The 19,446-nt window shown below is 40.1% G+C and overlaps 1 protein-coding gene across 1 annotated transcript; it reads right to left on the reverse strand.

The window, feature by feature from the left end:
* Positions 1 to 425: 425 nt before the first annotated feature.
* Positions 426 to 18,396, reverse strand: piwil2 (piwi-like RNA-mediated gene silencing 2). The gene is made up of 23 exons (XM_034596554.1): positions 18,368 to 18,396; positions 18,161 to 18,270; positions 16,089 to 16,200; positions 15,429 to 15,607; positions 15,110 to 15,197; positions 14,791 to 14,901; positions 14,459 to 14,576; positions 14,097 to 14,221; positions 12,675 to 12,755; positions 12,466 to 12,579; positions 11,601 to 11,789; positions 11,324 to 11,408; positions 10,837 to 10,929; positions 8,881 to 9,021; positions 8,466 to 8,579; positions 6,022 to 6,210; positions 5,154 to 5,255; positions 4,899 to 5,015; positions 4,081 to 4,169; positions 3,681 to 3,786; positions 3,177 to 3,430; positions 2,419 to 2,526; positions 426 to 1,220 (listed from the first exon to the last, which is right to left on the reverse strand). The coding sequence occupies exons 3-23, from the start codon at positions 16,178 to 16,180 to the stop codon at positions 1,064 to 1,066; spliced, it is 2,652 nt and encodes an 883-aa protein (XP_034452445.1). The 5' UTR covers positions 16,181 to 16,200; positions 18,161 to 18,270; positions 18,368 to 18,396; the 3' UTR covers positions 426 to 1,063.
* Between the last annotated feature and the right edge of the window lie 1,050 nt (positions 18,397 to 19,446).

Here is a 19,446-nt window from a genome sequence, read left to right on the forward strand (position 1 = left end):
GAGGCAATTTGCCATTATAAAGTTATAAATATTTTATTTCATGCAAAGTTAGTTCCCTCCCACACCCCTTTGTCTGCCAAGTATGCCTCTCAGCTGCAACAGTGTGGCTTTCACCTTGCAAGTCTGTGTATTTGTGTTCATGTCATGTCACAACCCAGCTCAACGCTGGAAAAAGGCAGAAAGACCACACGTGATTTGTTCTCTTTAACAAAACATCGATGGGACATGATGCTGTTCCTAAGCCAGACCTTTATTTGGCAAGATACTCCCATCAGACATGATGCAGCTCATTGTCTTGTGGTCTTAATTCCAGCCACTCTGGGTTAGCAGCAATCTGACAGTTGAATAATTTCCTGGCCTTTACATTCACTTTGTTTGTTTGTGTGGTGTTGTCTGGCACAGGGCATCCAGTGTGCAGGTGGGAGCAGAGGTGTAAAAAGGAAAGAAGTTTATTGTAACAGAGTAGCACCAAGAGAGCTCTTCGTATTTTGTGGAAAATGTGTCTGAAGTTGCACTGAGAATAAATGTGTCAGAACCACATCTGTTTCTGGTGAAAAGTCACTCAACTCCACAATAAGTGACTTTAATAACAAGAACAAACTAAACACTTGCAGTAAATGTGCAGTCACAGTAATATAATGCTTAAAATGTAAATAAACTATCTCCACTAAACTCTCCAACCAGTGAGTGAAATGGGCATCAAAAACAAACTACAGTATAATCCCACGTAACTCTACATGCAGCCATGACATTATAATGCTTAAAATACAAATAAAAATATTAAACTGTCCCAAACCTTTGATTTAATCTGTATAAAAAAACAGAATAATTCTACACTCTTCTACATTGACTGGCTTTAAACATTTTTCCTGCTAACATGGGAGACGTCTGATAAAGCCTGTGAACTATCTAGTATCCAAATTTTAAAGGTTTAAGTGCCACGTGTCTATAATGAATCCCTCATGAATACAAATGAGTTGTCATTCTCTTCTTTCCGTACTGTCTCTCTTCATAGCTGGTTTGGCTGTAACTTGAGCATGTTTGTGGTAGTGACTGGTACAGCTCAAAGGAAGAAGAGCTTGTCTGATAGCTGGATGGCTGGCTCAGAGTGCAGGAACTGGCCAGATAGGAAAGCCAGTTTGTGGGCGTACTTGCATGGGGCTGGAACACGAATGGTGCCCGGCCAGTTCCAGTACAAATGGCACATCTTGAAAGTCAGCCTGGTGTTTGGACAAAACAAAACAGCACATTTGTTTTGGAACTGATAAAACAATGACATTACACATTTCCCTTGACATAAAAATATATCAAAACAATACATACAATAACAGCAACATTTAACAAAACAACACAACAGACGTTTCCCCAAGATTTGATCACTTTTTTTCCTCCAGTCTCTGTTAGTGAGGGTCTTCTGTTCCTCATTTGGAATGCAGTTTTCTTTCAGCCTATACTAGGCTGCTGTTTATATGACCTCTTTTTACACCAAGATTGGAAAGTATACACCAGTTTTTATAAACATGGATAAACCTGCCAGAAAAAAGGCAATTGACTCCCTTCTCATTGTCAGTAGAGGAGTTTGTCTGTTTTTCCCCTCTGGTGAGTCATGTCACAAACACAACAGAAACAAGCTCATTAGAATCCAAACCGTCTCGCCTGTTAGGTTTCGGATGAGTTTGTCTCGCACAATACAAAGAAAAGAAATACTAATGCACTTTGTTCCCAATATGTAGAAAACAATAAGTACACAAACTTTCATGGCTATTCATGCACCAACGCCCAAGAGTTCAATGCATGTATGATTTGATCTCACTTCACCGCTCTGTGTGCAAATTAACATATTTGTGTTCAAGAAGTTGTTTTTACTTAGTCTGAGTTTACACGTGTCCGATGACAGTGTGTTTGTGTGTCTGATAAATTGACGATGTTAATAAGAAAAGATGTATGAAGAACTTCAGCAGTTTCTTCAATTTATAGCAACAATCTATAAATCCAACAGTACAATGTGGATGGACCGAGTTAGATAAATGAAAAATAATCTTGTTACATATCCAACAATTGTATTGCTTTCTTCACCTGTAAGATATAAAGCTTCAGCATTACATGTTTGAAATGGCAAGTAGCAGTAGAAACCATGTGACAGGACTTGCAAGTTCTTGATGAGAAGGTGGATCTTGAGGAAAACCTTGAAAAACACTTGATATGTGCATTAATATTATCTGTGATTGTTGCCACAGCCAATGCATTTCTTCAGGGATCTGGATTTACCAAACTTTTGTTCTTTATATTCGAAATATATAAAAGCTGGTGAACAAATTATTTACTTATCCACTTATATACGGAATTGACTAAATGTTATGAATCTATAAGAGCACAAGGTAGGATGATACTTAGTGGAAAAGAACATTTTATCACTACCTTTGCAATTGGTCTGGTGAGAGGTTCGCTGTGTTGTACAAAGAGATGTAGTGTGTTGGAAGTCCACAGCCCTGGCGAATGTGATGTGCCATCAGATAGAAGTCCACCCTGAATAAATAAAAATAATTTCATGGTTAGAAATGTTATGTAGCCAACATCAGATACACCGAGTCTTTGATGGTTGCCTTATCAAAGTGCACATATGTACTACTGTTGCCAGGAGTTGGGGCTGAAGCTTTTTGATGTACACAGGTAAAAAAACAGATAAAAACCAGTGCCCCTCTTCTGCTACCCTGTGATGTCAGGCTCGCCCGTCTTCTTCGAGCATCAATTACAATATTTTCAAGATATGCTAGTGTGAATTTATTTGTGTAGTATATTCAGCCCCCACACAAACCATCTCACTCCGCATTGTCGGCCATCTATGGCCTAAAGCTGGATACAGACTGAAACTACTGCATTAAGTTATGACTGTTCTAAGAGTACAGAATAGATTGCTTTTTGCACAGTGGAGTTTTTCCACAGAGGGATATAAAAAACATACACAGGACCATATTTGAAACTGTGCCTTGGAAAAAACGTTTTACCCCACAACCTTTGAAACAAAGTGAACAATGACTGCTGCTTAGATTGTTTCATGATTTAAAAAAATCCTATGTACTTCAATGTAGCATCTGTGCATCTGATAAAGCTTCCAATTGGGATAAAACTAAGAGCTGAAACAAGGATCTACAGACAACTTGTTGACATGGACTGACCAGTCTGAGTGAGTGAGGGTGTGATCAAGAATAGTCCCAGGTGGAGGAGTGCCAAAATTGTTTGAAGTGCAGGAGTACAGGGTGGTGCTGATGCGCTTTTGCACCACAATGAAGACTAGCTTGGGCTCATAGCTGGGGAAGTTCTCAAAGCATTTGATCAGCTGTGGGATCTCGTACTGCTCCACGGTCTTCAGCTGGCCATCTGACACACCATCCCGGTACACAACAATCTTCTCTGGCAAGTTGTGGTTCACCTGTACAGACAAACATACACAGGAGTTATATAGATGTTGGTAATTAAACTAAAGTTGTGCAATTTTCATTCAGTCTAAACATTTGCATTTACACCTATCATAACAATTTTACTTTATCCTGATATCTCTAAACAAAGATTGCAACAATACTTTTATCAAGACTCTGAATCAGATCAGAGGAACAGAGAATACAAGGAAGAGATGATCCCAGTGGTTGAATTGAAAAACTTTGAGTGTTAGTAGAATCTACCTCGTAGTACTTCTGCAATGCAGCCAGTAAGCAAACTCTGAAGCCCTTTATCAGTTCCTCAGTGGGTGCCTGGAAAGTGACTCTTGAGTACCAGCGGGTCAGTGAGCTGGAGAGGAAAACATCAAATGCATTTGGTGTTGAGATAGCAACACAGCTCTTTTAAAAGCAGTGCAAGAAAGAGGTAAAACACGTGGTCATTCTGTAAAACACAAACATTTATACCACTAATAAATATGCTGTGTCTTCACAAATCTGGTGGTTCCATTTATTTAATTAGAAACTCATTTTCTGCATGGTGCAATCCTGTTAGATGTTTTACAGGTTGCACTTCGAGTTCCATGAGACACACCACTGCAGAGGAAACATTCAATCTAAACAAAACAAAAGAAAAAGGTTTTACCTGTTCACACTTGCAACAAAGCCCATGATGGACTGATGTTTTTTGCTGGTGTCATGGTGGACATCAACTCCAACAACCATCAGGTTTTTCTACTCAAGACAGAGGTTCATTATATCTCCATCCACTGCAATGTTACAATCTCTTATTTCCACATGAATCTAGGGCTGGGCGATATGGAACATTTTTCATATCAGTCGATATATATTGCGATATAAATCAGATAACCTGAAATGCAGGAGCCCAAACATTAACACGTGTGTTGCTGCTCCTCCGCTCTCTGTTGTGTGCGTCAACCAAACTTAATGTGGGTGTAACTCTATTCCAGCCAAATGATTGGTCCGGCGCGGCCCTATTCTCATTACCATTGGCTGTTTGTGTTGTCTGTAAAAACATGGAAGGGATGAGTTCTATCAACGTTATATCGATACGTCTTAAATTTCTATTGAGGAAAAGTTATATTTTGATAATTATCAATATTGTTTTATCGCCCAGCCCTACATGAATCTAAACAATTTCGCCTTCAAATATGGTGCATCATTTCCAGAGTACCCACCATGATATTTTCCTCATTGTTCAGTCCCAATAGATAAACTCTGATCTTCCTGAGCATCTTAAGACTTGATCAGGCATTAAAGATCAAAAATCTTCTGATAAAAAAAGTTGGTGGGTGGTCAGGTCAGCGGGAGTTGATTATGTACTCACTGTTGCAGGCTACTATTACTAAATGATAACACTTAGATTCCAGAGGCCAGAATTCAGACTAATAGACAGATATCTGTTTGAGCCACAGAGCTCTTAAGTCCCTGCATGATACTCACCAGAGGAATGTTGACGGTCCACAGCTCTCCTCCTAACTTGCTGTTCATCTGCAGGAGTATCTTTTGGGCAATGCTCTTCAGCTTCTGTTGCTGGGAAATTGTCCGAATGTTGATGGCCTGACAATGACAAGTGATAAAAAAGAACGTGCTTTAATATGACACAAAATATTTTCAAAAAAGAAATTTTGCCATCACTTCCAAACCATACACCGTTTTCCTCTAACACTAATACAACCATGCATAAAGACTACAAACCTGGGATGGGATGGGACTTTTAATGCAGCAGAGCTTCTTTATGGCACTGTACAGATCGTCTCTGTTGCCGACCATGATACACACTACTAGCTGCATGTTGGGCTGCAAAACAGATGAGAAATAAAGACCTAGACATAACTAGACTGAAGGCTTGCTTCAATGGTTCCACACAATCAATTTTTACATGGTCAAAAAAACTAAACAAACTTGAGCAGATATATACATTTCCCTCTTACGTGCTGAAAAACCACAGCATTCAAAGATGGACAAAATGCCAAAACATTAAGTCACGTTTTGGATTTTAAATGGTTTTCCATCTGCCTGGAGAAAACAATGTTTCATAAAATAATTAGACACATCAGTGCAGTTTGGACTAAATAGGCTAAAAACATGCAAAACTATTAAGCGCTTTACAGTTCACAGCTGCTATGGTTGCCCCTGGCAACAAGACAGAAACGACTGTCAGTCATTTTGTGTTCTTGTTTCTGCAGCAACAACAGTTATGTAGTTAAAAATAGAGAAAGAGCTTACGTTTTAGATTCAAGTAACTGCTATTTAGTCACAAGGGTTTGTTTGTGGATGAAGGGAGGAGGGCATTATATCTAGGTATAAATATCTAATCACTTATCAATCTATAATTACTGCAGCCACTGTAAAGTATTCTAAACTACCATTTAGCCAATATTCCTCTGTATGTCTATAGTGTTATGTTGATCCTGTTTTAAGACATCAAATGTCAGAAATGCAAACACTTTAAACATGTGCCACTTGTTTGCTGTAAATTAGGTTTAGCTCTATTATGACTTCTCCAAGTTGCATTTAAATCTCAACATTTGCCTCTTTAAAATTGTACATTTTTATGTCATACTTCACTGGTGAGCTGACAATGGATGCTCTTGACGTAACTCTCAGTGCGATCATCCTTCAGCTCCACACGAATGGGTCGTTCCAGTCGCAACCCAATAGGCCCGGCCACCTTTTTAAAGGTGGAGACCAGCTCCTCAGCCTGCTCGGCACAGCGCCGGGGGTAGAAGATGGCCCAGATGTTCAAGGGGATCTAAGGAGTAAGATGAAGAAACAAAGCAACACATTGACATTGCACTGAGTCAGCTAAAATATTTCTAATGGATAAAGACTGATTAGCTCATCTAAGTTCACACTTTAACGCATGTTGTTCCACTCGTGTGCAGCATAACATGTGAAATCCAATCTCAATGCTGACATGTTGATTCTGTTGCGACAGACTGAGGAGGGCAGATAAAAACTGTGGCCACCATCACTACAAACAGAGTTTTGGGAATTAAGACGACAATAAGCCTATGGTTGTATGCCTTCCCCAACCAGTGCAGTTCACATGCAATCCACTCGCATGAAGACACCATGACCTTTGACCCCTTGAATTTAATCAACTGATCCTTGAGTCCAAGCGACAACTGAAATTCCCCAAAGGCAAACATGAGATGAAATGTTAGAGGCCAAATCATGTTTTATGAGGCCACTGTGATCAAAAAGTTTGATCTTAAACATTTGTGTTAAATTTGAAGTGATTCTTGAGACGCCCTTAAAGGGGACATAGCATGCAAATTCCACTTTGTTAGTGCTTCTACAGGTTAATGTGGGTATCTGGCATGTCTACCAACCCAAAAACTCTGGGGAAAAAACACTCGCGCGTTTTGTTATAGTTCCTCTAAGTCAGAAACGTCATGCTTGAGCGACTCGATTGCGCTTCCTGGGTATTGTGTCGTAACAAGGAACTGGAAGTCTCCCTACATGGTCTTGGCCCACCCCCCCGTCCCCCCACACTCGTTACTTCCGGGTTTACACCGGAGGCAGCGAGGCTGCGAGGCAGCGCAGCGCCGTTCCCAAGCACGCAGCCGGGCTGTTCACACGGGACGAGCATTTCTCCGCTGGTCAGCCCGCGATTCACTCACATGTGGCATTTGTCTGGATCGTTGGGACTGGGAGGCTGCAGCAGCTGCTCGGGAGCGACCGCTCGCTCTCCCGTGCGTGAGCTGGAATTTGTGTCAGCGCCACACAGCGCACAGCAGTGTGGAAGACTTCCGCAGTGTTCAGCGCTACTGTAACCCCCGAACCCCGACATTCAACGGGTACAACAACAAGCGGAGAAAGCAGAATCGCGGGCTGACCTTATATATACAGTCTATGGGGCTGACCAGCGCGGAGAAATGCTCGTCCCGTGTGAACAGCCAGGCGGCTGCGCGCTGGAGAACGGCGCTGCGCTGCCTCGCAGCGGTCTTCCACACTGCCAGCTGTGTGGAAGACTTCCGCAGTGTTCAGCTCTACTGTATGCCGGGGTACAGTAGTTCCGCCGGGTTACAGTAGTTCCGCTGGGTTACAGTAGTTACGCCGGGGTACACCGGACGTGGAAGCGCCGCTGCGAGGCAGCGCAGCGCCGTTCTCCAGCACGCAGCCGCCTGGCTGTTCACACGGGACGAGCATTTATCCGCTGGTCAGCCCCATAGACTGTATATATAAGGTCAGCCCGCGATTCTGCTTTCTCCGCTTGTTGTTGTACCCCTTGAATGTCGGGGTTCGGGGGGTAAATGATGGTCTTCATAGCCCCCCCCCCCCCCTCTCTTTCTCTCTCTGTCTGTCTGCTTGTGTGCTTGTAGTGGATGGGCAGAGGGGGACATTTAATTATGTGATTGGGAAAATTAAAACTCCAGGACAACAAGGGGAATACAAAGTATGGGATGCATATTTGATAATTTATATCATATAAAATATGTAATTTATATCGTTTAAAATCATGGGGGGAGAGGGGGAGGGGGGAGCTGGCTCATTAGCATTTAAAGGAACAGGCACTCAAAACAGGTCACTCTGTGGAGGGCTGTTTTATACAGGGTAAAAAGGGTGCTGTTTTATATGATCCTTGTGGTATTTTGACCAAAGTATGTTACAGACATTTCATTAAGACCCCAAGGAACCATATCAACTTGTGGTAAAATGGGCATGCTATGTCCCCTTTAAGACGTTCACAAGGCGAAAAAGGTTTTTTGGGAGGTCACCTTGAACAGTTCATCCTTGAGTCCAACTGAATATTTGTACCAAATTTGAAGAAATTTCCTCAAGGTAAAAAGATATTGTGTTCACATTCACAAGAATGGGACGGACAGAAAACATAATGCCTCCGGCCCCTGGCTGTCACCGGTGCAGAGGCACAGGCTGGAGAATGTTGTTACCTCACTTGCTTAACTCTCCAGTTGTTGTTTTTTTCTTTTTACCATGACAGTTTAATTATGTTAATCCAAAATAGGAAGGCAGTGCCAAAGTTTTCTCTCATATACTCACAGAAGTGATTGAGGGATCCCTGACAATCTCTCTGGACCAGGAAACATCAGCACCCGTGGTAAAAGACGAAGACTGCAGGCAGATGGTTTCAAGAGGCAGAATTCTACCTTTTAACTGTAACAAAGGAAACATTACACAACATGTCAAAAATTCCAGTGAGCTATCATGAAAAAATGGTTATGAAAACATGAAACATAAAAAAAGTGTTAATGTGACTTAAAAACTTCTTTTACATTTTTATGTTATGCAGACTGACATTCAAAAGTAGAACACAGCTCAAATTCATAAAAGAGTCAGAATTCACTGCATTGTCAGACTAAAAGGAGGGGGTGGGATCTTGAACAAATATTGCATTGATCATGTTATATCATTGTCTTAGCTGTCAACAAAACTACTAAGTGTTCTGTATTCTTACCACTAAGATTTCGGAGTCAATCTCCAGTCCCCATCGGCAGAGCTCCTTCACACTCTCAGGGTTAGTGCTGATGTTCTTTAGAAGCTGTTTTATTGAGTGGGTGTGCTGCTCACTGCTCACATTGATGTGCATGGTCAGGTCCTACAATAAATGAAAAATATAGTCTCAGTAAGCGTGCAGTCAAAGTTTTCAAAAGTTTTTTTATTACCAGTTTTTATAAAAGTATTTTCAAACCCAAGTCTTTCAGAATGATATTTTGTTTGTCTCAATTTTCTAATCTTAGGCACTAAGTACTTAAATTAATTGTGTCTTACAGTTTGTAGATAAGAGATGGAAGCTGTCTGAATACTGCTGCTGTGGTTGGAGAAATGACTCATCGATTATAAAAAATAGTTGGCAACTAATTTAGTAATCGATTAGCTGGGTCTGTTATAATGCATCTCACACACTGCAGCAACGTCTCCTTAAGTGGGGGCAGTAAACCAGCCAATCCTGAGCTGGGACATTCTGACCAATGTCAATTAGCTGCCAATTAGGATTCATCTCCTGGGGTTTAACCGTACAGTCTTCTTGATTTTGATGAGACTTGATTGTTCCTTAACCCAAGTGGACATCCAGTTCAAAAATAAAAGAAGCCTTCCCCATTAGAAATCCTTCACATAAAAAAGTGGATGTGTCAGTTAACGTGTACTGGTTTGCCTTGGGATACTGAAATACAACACGGCCAGTGTATTTCTGAGGATCTGCAGTATCAACAGCAATCTTTTCAATGAGCAGTTCGAGCAATAGAAAAGAAAAATATTAAATAACAGTCGCTGAAGACTGGGGCTTGACATTAAAACAACAGCGCATCGCAAGATGGCTGTGCCCTACAAGCTGCAGCTACAACTTCACAGGATCATCTTGTGGGAGGATTTTAGACAGAGACCCAAACTCTGCACATTAGCAGTGACTTTCCACCCGAGTGCAACAGCAATGTATGGTCACGTGATGCATAAATGTTGGTGCTTTGTTTAGACTGGTTCGTTTACCTTTTATCACCACCCAAGCATAATACATTAGGATTATTAACAAGCAGAACTTATATATGCGCCACTGCTGTTATGGTCATGTAATGTTTACTTTAACCACTACTGAGAAAATGGCTTAAATGAACATTAGACTATTTTCCACGCTGATGCAAAAAACCAAACATTTGCCATTTATTTGCTGAACTGCATAGGATTACCCCAAAGAAATCCAAGTCACATCCAGTTTATGTTTTAAGTCACGTTCTTCAATTTGCCAGTTCAGCAAAAAGGTTCTTGTGACAGGGATTAAATTAATCTGAATTTGCAATTTTATGAGATACATCTACATGGACTGATGCAGTATAATACCCTGCAATAAATCCTCCAATAAAGAGGATCATAATGATCAGTTTTTATTGGAGGTGTTGATTTATTTAAATAGTCATATTTGAGGCCATCATTTGTGTACTGGATAATACAGAGGTGCTGCTAATATTTTGTCAACCTTAATTAATATGAATGGGATGGAAATATCCTCTCAGTATATCCTAGTACAGTTGAATAGCAGCACACATTACTTTAATATGAAAATTTAAATAAATCAACACCTCTTTCCAACAGATTAAATTAAACCTGAACATAAAAATTCTCATGAATGGAGGAGGGAGGATTTATAACAGGTCTATTGTTTAATCATGCATCAGTGAATGTATTTGTTGAAGGAATCTTTGAATTTGTGGTCCAGCATTTTATTACTAACAAGGGTCTCATTAATATCATAACACAGCATTGACAGGGAAATTGAACTATGATGAGATACTACTACAGCAGTGACCAACCACACTGAACATCATTCAAAATTGCTTTGACTCATCTATGGTTTTACAGTCTCTAAATGAAGTATTGTTGTAAGATTAGAAGAACAGAACAAGAACAACAAATTTACCTTCATAGTTCGGAAGTCCTTCCTCATTTTGTCAGGGATTCCCGTCATGAAGGAAAGCTCTGGCACTAAAAGTATCTCTCCAGTAATGATTTGCTGTAATAAACAAATACATAATTTTTTCTTAGTGTCATTGTATTTCTGGTGGACTAATAGACAACCTACAGTATTCATTTGTGTAAGTATTAATTGTGTCTACTGTTCATGGAAAACCCCTTTTCCCCCATGTAAGACGCACTCACATAGAAAAATGTGGGACAGCTGTTATGAGCAATTATTTGATATATTTTAGTGCATTTACAAGGCCTGACAAGATCCAACAGAATTCAGGACACATTGTAGCCACAAGGTGGCATAGTGACGCAACAATTCATGCCACATCAGCTGAGTGCTCCACTGTGAAGAGGTTAAGTAAAGTTAAATTCAGTTCAGTCATGATTAAACCTGACTGTTGATTCTTACAATGACAGATGCTTAAGAGGGGTTTTACCTTTCCTCCAGGCTTGGACCGCTCCTTTGGTCGATGCATGAGTAGGGGTTGGTCCATCTCTTTGATTGTGATCCCATAGTTCTTGCTGATAAAATGTAGAATGTCAATGCAAAGCAAAAAAACAACAAAAAAACCCCCACAATAGCCAGATATAAGGAAGAATTTCATTGCTGCTCGGAAATAGGCTGTCACTGACATACGTTGCAAAAAATGTAATGCATAAACACTTAAAATATCTTCCTGCTCAGTTCCAAGTTCATGAAAAGAGCAGTCTCACCTGTAGTATTCCACAAACGTGGTTTTTGTGCCATCCATCAAAGTGAATGTGTCTTTAGGCGACTTGCTCCACTCAATGCCATCAATGCGGTAGGTGCGGTTGTTGTAGCGGGTGATGACGATGCTGCCGATCAGTTCTTTGGTGCATTCGTCTTGGAAGTTCTCTTTGCTCTGTTGGTACAACATGTTCCTGGCAGAAAGCAAGGGCCACAAGTCAGTTTTCCCCTTTTCTAGTTTTAATACAAGGCCCAGTTCCTTGTCTTTGACCTTTTCTTTTCAAACAGAACAGACATAGCCATGACAAGATTATTTCTGTTTATAAATAATCTATAGAAAAAAAGAAGCCTGTTGCATTAGTCAAGTCGCTGCCCTTTAACACACCCCTTCATCCGCACACACTCACAGAGGGTAGCGTTATAGTAGTCAAGGTTTTCACAGTTCTGTCTCTGAGGACAAGAATGTCAAACCTAGTTTTTAAATATGTATGACTACATCACAGTATATGACATTTATATAGCTCTGTGTGGCTTGGTGAGGGTATTTTCAATGTTTAAACATGCATGAGCATGTCCGAGTACCCTTATAAAAGATATCATAGAAACAGTCAAAGATGCAACCCTCATTTTATTTTAGTATCCAATAGGATTTTTTTTTTAGATCAGTAGACTTCATCCCAGCTCCCAGATTACTTGCAATGAAAAGACAAATTGTGATTCTTAAAAAAAAGTGAATGTGTGTAACAAATATTATAATCTGAAAAATTACTCAATTAAACTTTTAGATAAAAGCTTGCACTTATTTTAACAGCAAAATGCTGGACTTGTAAATCTGAACTTATCTGTTTTAGATTTGCTGTGTGAACTCACATGACATCCAGCACAGAGTCATTCCGCAAGACTTTGTGAGACACATCCACACACAGGTACAGGCCTCCGTCTGTCTGCTTGATGCATGTTGAATAGCCTGGCCACACTTGAAGCCTAAATAAACAGACAAATAGATGATGTAATGACTGAATAGGTCATGATATCAGTGGTGTCTGCCCTATTGTGTTAAACTTCAACTCATTACTAACCGATGTTTGGCGAGAATGACTGCGCTCTCTGGATCGTAATGATTTCGGCCCACCAACTTCAGTCCAACGATTTTCATTACCCTTAGAAAACAAGAACAAAACAGGGTCATGTGCCGTCATTAAACCGTCCAACTAGTAACATGAGTAAGAAGGTTGTGATGGTAAGATTATTTCATTAAAGGGCTTTTATACAAAGAAAAGTATTACATTTTCTACAGCAGTCTGGTTGTGCGTGAGACAGATCAGTAGAACACAGCTGAATGCAAATGTTTGGACACCTGTGGTTTTCTGATTTTTGGAGGTACCTTTCTTGAAATGTTAATCTATTACTTTCACAAACTGGAAACAAGAAAGAAAAAAGTTATTGTGGTATGTGAAAAAGTTTGGCTCCAAACTATAATATGTTTAAAACACTTAGAAGTTCATTAACAATTTGGGTCTTAATTGAATTGTTAGGACTTGTATGATATTACTATTCGTTCATCGTTGAGTCTTTAATTTCTAATGGTCAGCTTATGACTGTTCCAGAGCTGATCATATCTCACACTTCAAACCATGTGGTAACACTCAATAACTATGGATATGAAAATGAAACTTAAGCGGGGGAGGCTATAAAAAGTTCTCAAAGCTTAAAATTCTACTGTTCAAAATGCCTCGAAGTTCTTGATGAATGACTAGGTGCACCAGTACAATGAACCTATATATATGGTGAGCCAGTATATGCCTACCTAATTCTGCACTTATGAGAGTCCAACATGGACTGAAACATTTGCACTCCTTCTGCCTTTGCACAGTATTTCACTGTCTTTACTGCCATGCAATTTGTGAAATAAAGACATTTTAAATTCACACTGAATCTTTCGTGTTTTTTTTCTGACCACCGCATCAGAAAAGAGGTATAACAAGGTTTCAAGACGCAGCTCAACCCATGCTTACCAAAATGCCACAAAGAAATGACAGTTTAAACTGAGCTCCTTGACGACAATCACCAAAAATGTTATGGAAAGCGTTTAAGAAAAACTTTTTTTAAGTACTGCATTAGCCAAAACCTTTGCACATGCTATAAATAGTTTATTTCTCCCATTTATTAAAGTTTAAAGTGCATAAGATAAAAAGTAGTAGAACATTGCAATTTGAATAAAGTCTCCCTTTTTAATGGCTGTTTGCTTTAGAAGTTTCTCTCAGTAAAATATGGAATTTGTACAGAGGTATTTGCATAAATCTGAATCTTTATGGCTGTTAAATTGGATTAGACATACAGAGAACAAACCGCACATTTACAGCAATGAACACAGCTGAATGCAGGAAAATGATACTTAAATAAAAAACAAATATCCTAAATTTAATTACATACTGACCAACATGTATTTCAAAGTGATAATTTATGTTTATATATATATATATATATATTTTTAAAAATACCTCCTGAGCACCACATTGTAGAAAGGGATGCATAGATCTGAGTTGGGAGGCAGAATCTTCGTCATCTGGATTTTTATTTGTATTTCCTCGTTATCAGTCCGTCTCAGACTCTTGAGTACAACCACCTGTATGCCAAAATACAAACAAACAAACAATCTGTGTTAGATCTGGCATTGTGATTGATTTCACATTGCACAGAGAAGAGAAAATCTGTCACTCACTTCAAAAAGGTTCAGTAGGTTTAGACAATAACAGGAATTCAGTCATATGCATACATTAACAATTTAAATCAACTAAAAATTACAAATCTTCAATTAACACATTAGTCAAACAAACACAAAAATAATCACTGTGATACCCACGTTATCCAGCTTTACAGGCAGGTACAGTATGGAGCCATCAAAAGCCACTACGTCCCCTGTGGTTGGGCGGTGATCTTTCAACATGCCGAAACGCATCGACATTGATTCAACATTTGGACTGAAAAATACATGATCAGAAATGCACATGACTTCAAAGAATACATTCATTAAGTATGGACTGATTCTGATTTGAGAATTGTGGAGCTAAGCATGTCTCCTGTTCGTTAACAGTTGTGCTTTAGTTTCACATTTTGTTTCAAAATTAAATTCATCATCAACATTCAACCATATTCTGTTTTAAATAAAATCTAAATCAATCACATGATACTTACGTGAATGTGACGTGGTACTGATAAACAGCTTCATTCCTGCAGCGAATTGAGATGTGGTTTGAGCCAATCGTTATTGGAGCTCCTTTTGTTCCAGCCTTAATTAGTGGCTCACTGAAAAGAATGGACATTCAAACGGGGCCAACTGATCAAATGCAAAAAACTTATCATTAATTGCATAAATGACTTGTTTAGGAGTTTAAAGTGATTTTCACTGAAAGGGGACAAGTTTGCATCCCGTCTCTCAACCACCTGCCTGGAGTTCAGCTTGGCGTTTCAGGTTCCTTGGGAGCTAAATGAGAAGGAGAGATGGTATACTCACGGGACTGCCTCCATTTTCAGCTCTTTTGTTGCTGGTGCAAAAGAAGAAAGCTCCAGGACATCTTGGGTGGTGGGCACAGGGGGCATGGCTGCTTCACATGATTTATGTTTCATTAGACAATTTATTGATGGAGTTCACATTTTTACTTAAACCATTAGCTCATGCATGGGAAAAGCTGAAAAGAAGCTGCAGATTAAACTTTCTTGCCATTTTTAACTACTTTTCCATTATAATTCACGAAGCATAAATATCCACTTTAACCCATCTTAAAAAAAGAATGTCCCAGAATAGGAAGAATAATTTTTCAAAGTTTCCCTACCTGGATGGGAAGGCTGAGAGTGTAGGGCTGGTTGTGGTTCAGAGGCCAAAGAAACTGACTCGACACGACCTGGAGGGAAAGAAGGAAGTAAAGGACGTCCTCTTCCTACTCCAAGCTGGGGCATCGCTGCTCTTCCAAGCCCAACCATAGTGTGTGGGGGCAAATCTCGTCCAAGGAAACTGTAATAGGTCAAATAACACAGAAGCCAGGGCTACACATCACAATTTATATTGAAAATAATTGCAAGAATTCAAAGTATTGGTACAGGCTACATTTATGCAAAGACAGATCAGATTTGATTGATTTTACAGTAAATATTTCAAAGATACAAGAAATTCTCTACAAAACATGAGGAGGAACTATGCATAACTGAAATATCTGTCACCTTGAGGAGTCTGAAGCTGATCTCACACAAAAAAAAGTTTCCCACATACGACAGCACTCTTTCAATTCGACTGACCTTGTCTACAAAAGCTACAGAGTGAAATAAGCATGTCACTGCCAAACCTACAATCTATGCACTGTATCCGTCAACCTGATGACAACAGACTTTAATATAGAGGATTCAATATTTTTCCCAAATCTTTTCTTCATGACATAATCAGTTGTTTGGAGTAAAGACCTAGAAAAAATCCTGTTATTCAGTCAATCATTTCCTACCTGTGTCCTCTTCCAATCACCTCTTCAGGTTGGCCAACACTCTCTGGGCTACTGAGACCAGCTGGAGCATCGTGCAGCTTCAACTCTTCCATATCTCCAGTTGCTCCTCTTCCTACAATGAAATTTAACAAATCAATTCTCGTTCTTCAGCACATACAGTGACCAGGGGTGTAATGGCTATACTATAACCGTTTATATGGATCAAAAAGCTTGGGATAGAATTGTTTACCATTGCATTTAATCAAGTTCTATTACATGCTAGTATTTGTCTTCACTCTCTAGTCTGTGTACCTATCACTTAGGCTCTGTTAATAGCAAACTGAGGTAGACCCATGCTACTGGCAGACTCAATCAATTCTGTGAAAAGCACTGCACAGTAGTTAACAATATTTATCAATAAACTATACACACACACACTACTGTTCAAAAGTTTGGGGTCACCCAGACAATTTCGTGTTTTCCATGAAAACTCACTTTTATTTATCAAATGAGTTGCAAAATGAATAGAAAATATAGTCAAGACATTGACAAGGTTAGAAATAATGATTTTTATTTGAAATATTAATTTTGTTCTTCAAACTTTGCCTTCGTCAAAGAATGCTCCATTTGCAGCAATTACAGCATTGCAGACCTTTGGCATTCTAGCTGTTAATTTGTTGAGGTAATCTGTAGAAATTTCACCCCACGCTTCCTGAAGCACCTCCCACAAGTTGGATTGGCTTGATGGGCACTTCTTGCGTACCATACGGTCAAGCTGCTCCCACAACAGCTCAATGGGGTTGAGATCTGGTGACTGCGCTGGCCACTCCATTACAGACAGCATACCAGCTGCCTGCTTCTTCCCTAAATAGTTCTTGCATAATTTGGAAGTGTGCTTTGGGTCATTGTCCTGTTGTAGGAGGAAATTGGCTCCAATCAAGCGCTGTCCACAGGGTACGGCATGGCGTTGCAAAATGGAGTGATAGCCTTCCTTATTTAAAATCCCTTTTACCTTGTACAAATCTCCCACTTTACCAGCACCAAAGCAGCCCCAGACCATCACATTACCTCCACCATGCTTGACAGATGGCGTCAGGCACTCTTCCAGCATCTTTTCACCTGTTCTGCGTCTCACAGATGTTCTTCTGTGTGATCCAAACACCTCAAACTTTGATTCATCTGTCCATAACACTTTTTTCCAATCTTCCTCTGTCCAATGTCTGTGTTCTTTTGCCCACATCAATCTTTTCTTTTTATTGGCCAGTCTCAGATATGGCTTTTTCTTTGCCACTCTGCCTAGAAGGCCAGCATCCCGGAGTCGCCTCTTCACTGTAGACGTTGACACTGGCGTTTTGCGGGTACCATTTAAAGAAGCTGCCAGTTGAGGACCTGTGAGGCGTCTATTTCTCAAACTAGAGACTCTAATATACTTGTCTTCTTGCTGAGTTGTGCACCGGGGCCTCCCACTTCTCTTTCTACTCTGGTTAGAGCCTGTTTGTGCTGTTCTCTGAAGGGAGTAGTACACACCGTTGTAGGAAATTTTCAGTTTCTTCGCAATTTCTCGCATGGAATAGCCTTCATTTCTAAGAACAAGAATAGACTGGCGAGTTTCACATGAAAGTTCTCTTCTTCTGGCCATTTTGAGAGTATAATCGAACCCACAAATGTGATGCTCCAGATACTCAACTAGCTCAAAGGAAGGCCAGTTTTATAGCTTCTCTCACCAGCAAAAGAGTTTTCAGCTGTGCTAACATAATTGCACAAGGGTTTTCAAGGGTTTTCTAATCATCCATTAGTCTTCTAAGGCGATTAGCAAACACAATGTACCATTAGAACACTGGAGTGATAGTTGCTGGAAATGGGCCTCTATACACCTATGTAAATATTTCATTAAAAACCAGACGTTTTCACCTAGAATAGTCATTTACCACATTAACAATGTATAGAGTGTATTTCTGATTAATTTAATGTTATCTTCATTGAAAAAAACAGTGCTTTTCTTTGAAAAATAAGGAAATTTCTAAGTGACCCCAAACTTTTGAACGGTAGTGTGTGTGTATATATATATATATATATATCCAAGTTTTAAATACCAACCAACTGGTAGTGTTCCTCTTCCCCATGAAGTCAGGGAGGGCTCAATGCCCATTCCTCTAAACATGGAGACCAATGTTGATCCTTGACTATGGGTGGGCATGTCGACCTGTAAGCAGACAAATAATTACAATGGGTTGTATAATAATATTGAGGAAATTAAAACAAGCAAAGGTATACGAGTGCAGACCTATGCGGGTTCCCACCTCTTTTGCTTGCAAAGTCAGGGTCTCTTCTATAAGGCCTCGTGGTGGTGGAGGTGTTGGTCCATGCTGTGGCTGCAGACTAGGCAGGATAGCACCTCTCGCCAGCCCTACCTTGGGTTCAGCTGTTGGGAGGAGCAGTCCTCTGGCTCGTCCAAATCCTCCATCATCAGACTGCACCAGCAGTCCCCTTGCTCTTCCAAGCACAGGTTCAGTAATGGGTACATTTACGCCTCGTCCTTGTGGGGCATCGCTAAGAATGGGGAAACCTCTGGCTCGTCCTGCACCAGGCCCTTCTGTTGGGAGCAGCAGCCCTCTGCTACGTCCCAGAAGCAGCTCCTCTGGCTGTAGTCCTCTTCCACGCCCCAGCCAAGGAACACCTGTCATACCATGAAGGTCTGGCTTGTTTGGATCCATTCACTCAACTTCGGATCCCACCAACAAGGGATTAACTAGAGGAAACAACCCATTGGAAAAAGGTTAGTGTGTGATTCTCACGCTACAGCAGGAAACGGGGTCATTTCATGTCAAATCATTACACTTTTGGGCAGAACTGTCACAAATATTTAGGTTCTAAAATTGGACACAACCGGCAGGTTGAAGAACCTAGGTGAAGTAATTTGTTGTCTTTGCAAACATGAAAAGAACAAACAAAAGATTATTATGTCACGAATTGTCCCACTCTATGTGCAAATAATCAAGACATTTGTCATTTGTTTTTGAAGACCAAGAAGATGTTGTTTCCATCCAGTCTGAGTATACAGATGTGTCCAATGACACTGTGTTTGAGTGGGAGAGAGAGATTGAGCGGGGGAAGGAGGTAGAGAGAGAGAAGCGATAACAGGCCGAGTCAGGTGGGGCTGAGCGAGGGAATGAATGTGGGCAGCTATGAAGATTTGAATCATTGAAGAAAAGTATAAATCATTATGTGGTCATCAGTGCTGATATTGTGGATACATAGAGAGAGAGAGAGAGGGAGAGAGAATTGATTCTCGAGGACGCATTCTCCAGACCATTATATAGCACAGTAATATATAGACCAAAAACTAAAACTGATGATGGACTCAGTTGCAGAGAGACCA

Source organism: Hippoglossus hippoglossus, chromosome 9 (assembly GCF_009819705.1).
Source record: "Hippoglossus hippoglossus isolate fHipHip1 chromosome 9, fHipHip1.pri, whole genome shotgun sequence".
Lineage (NCBI taxonomy): Eukaryota > Metazoa > Chordata > Actinopteri > Pleuronectiformes > Pleuronectidae > Hippoglossus > Hippoglossus hippoglossus.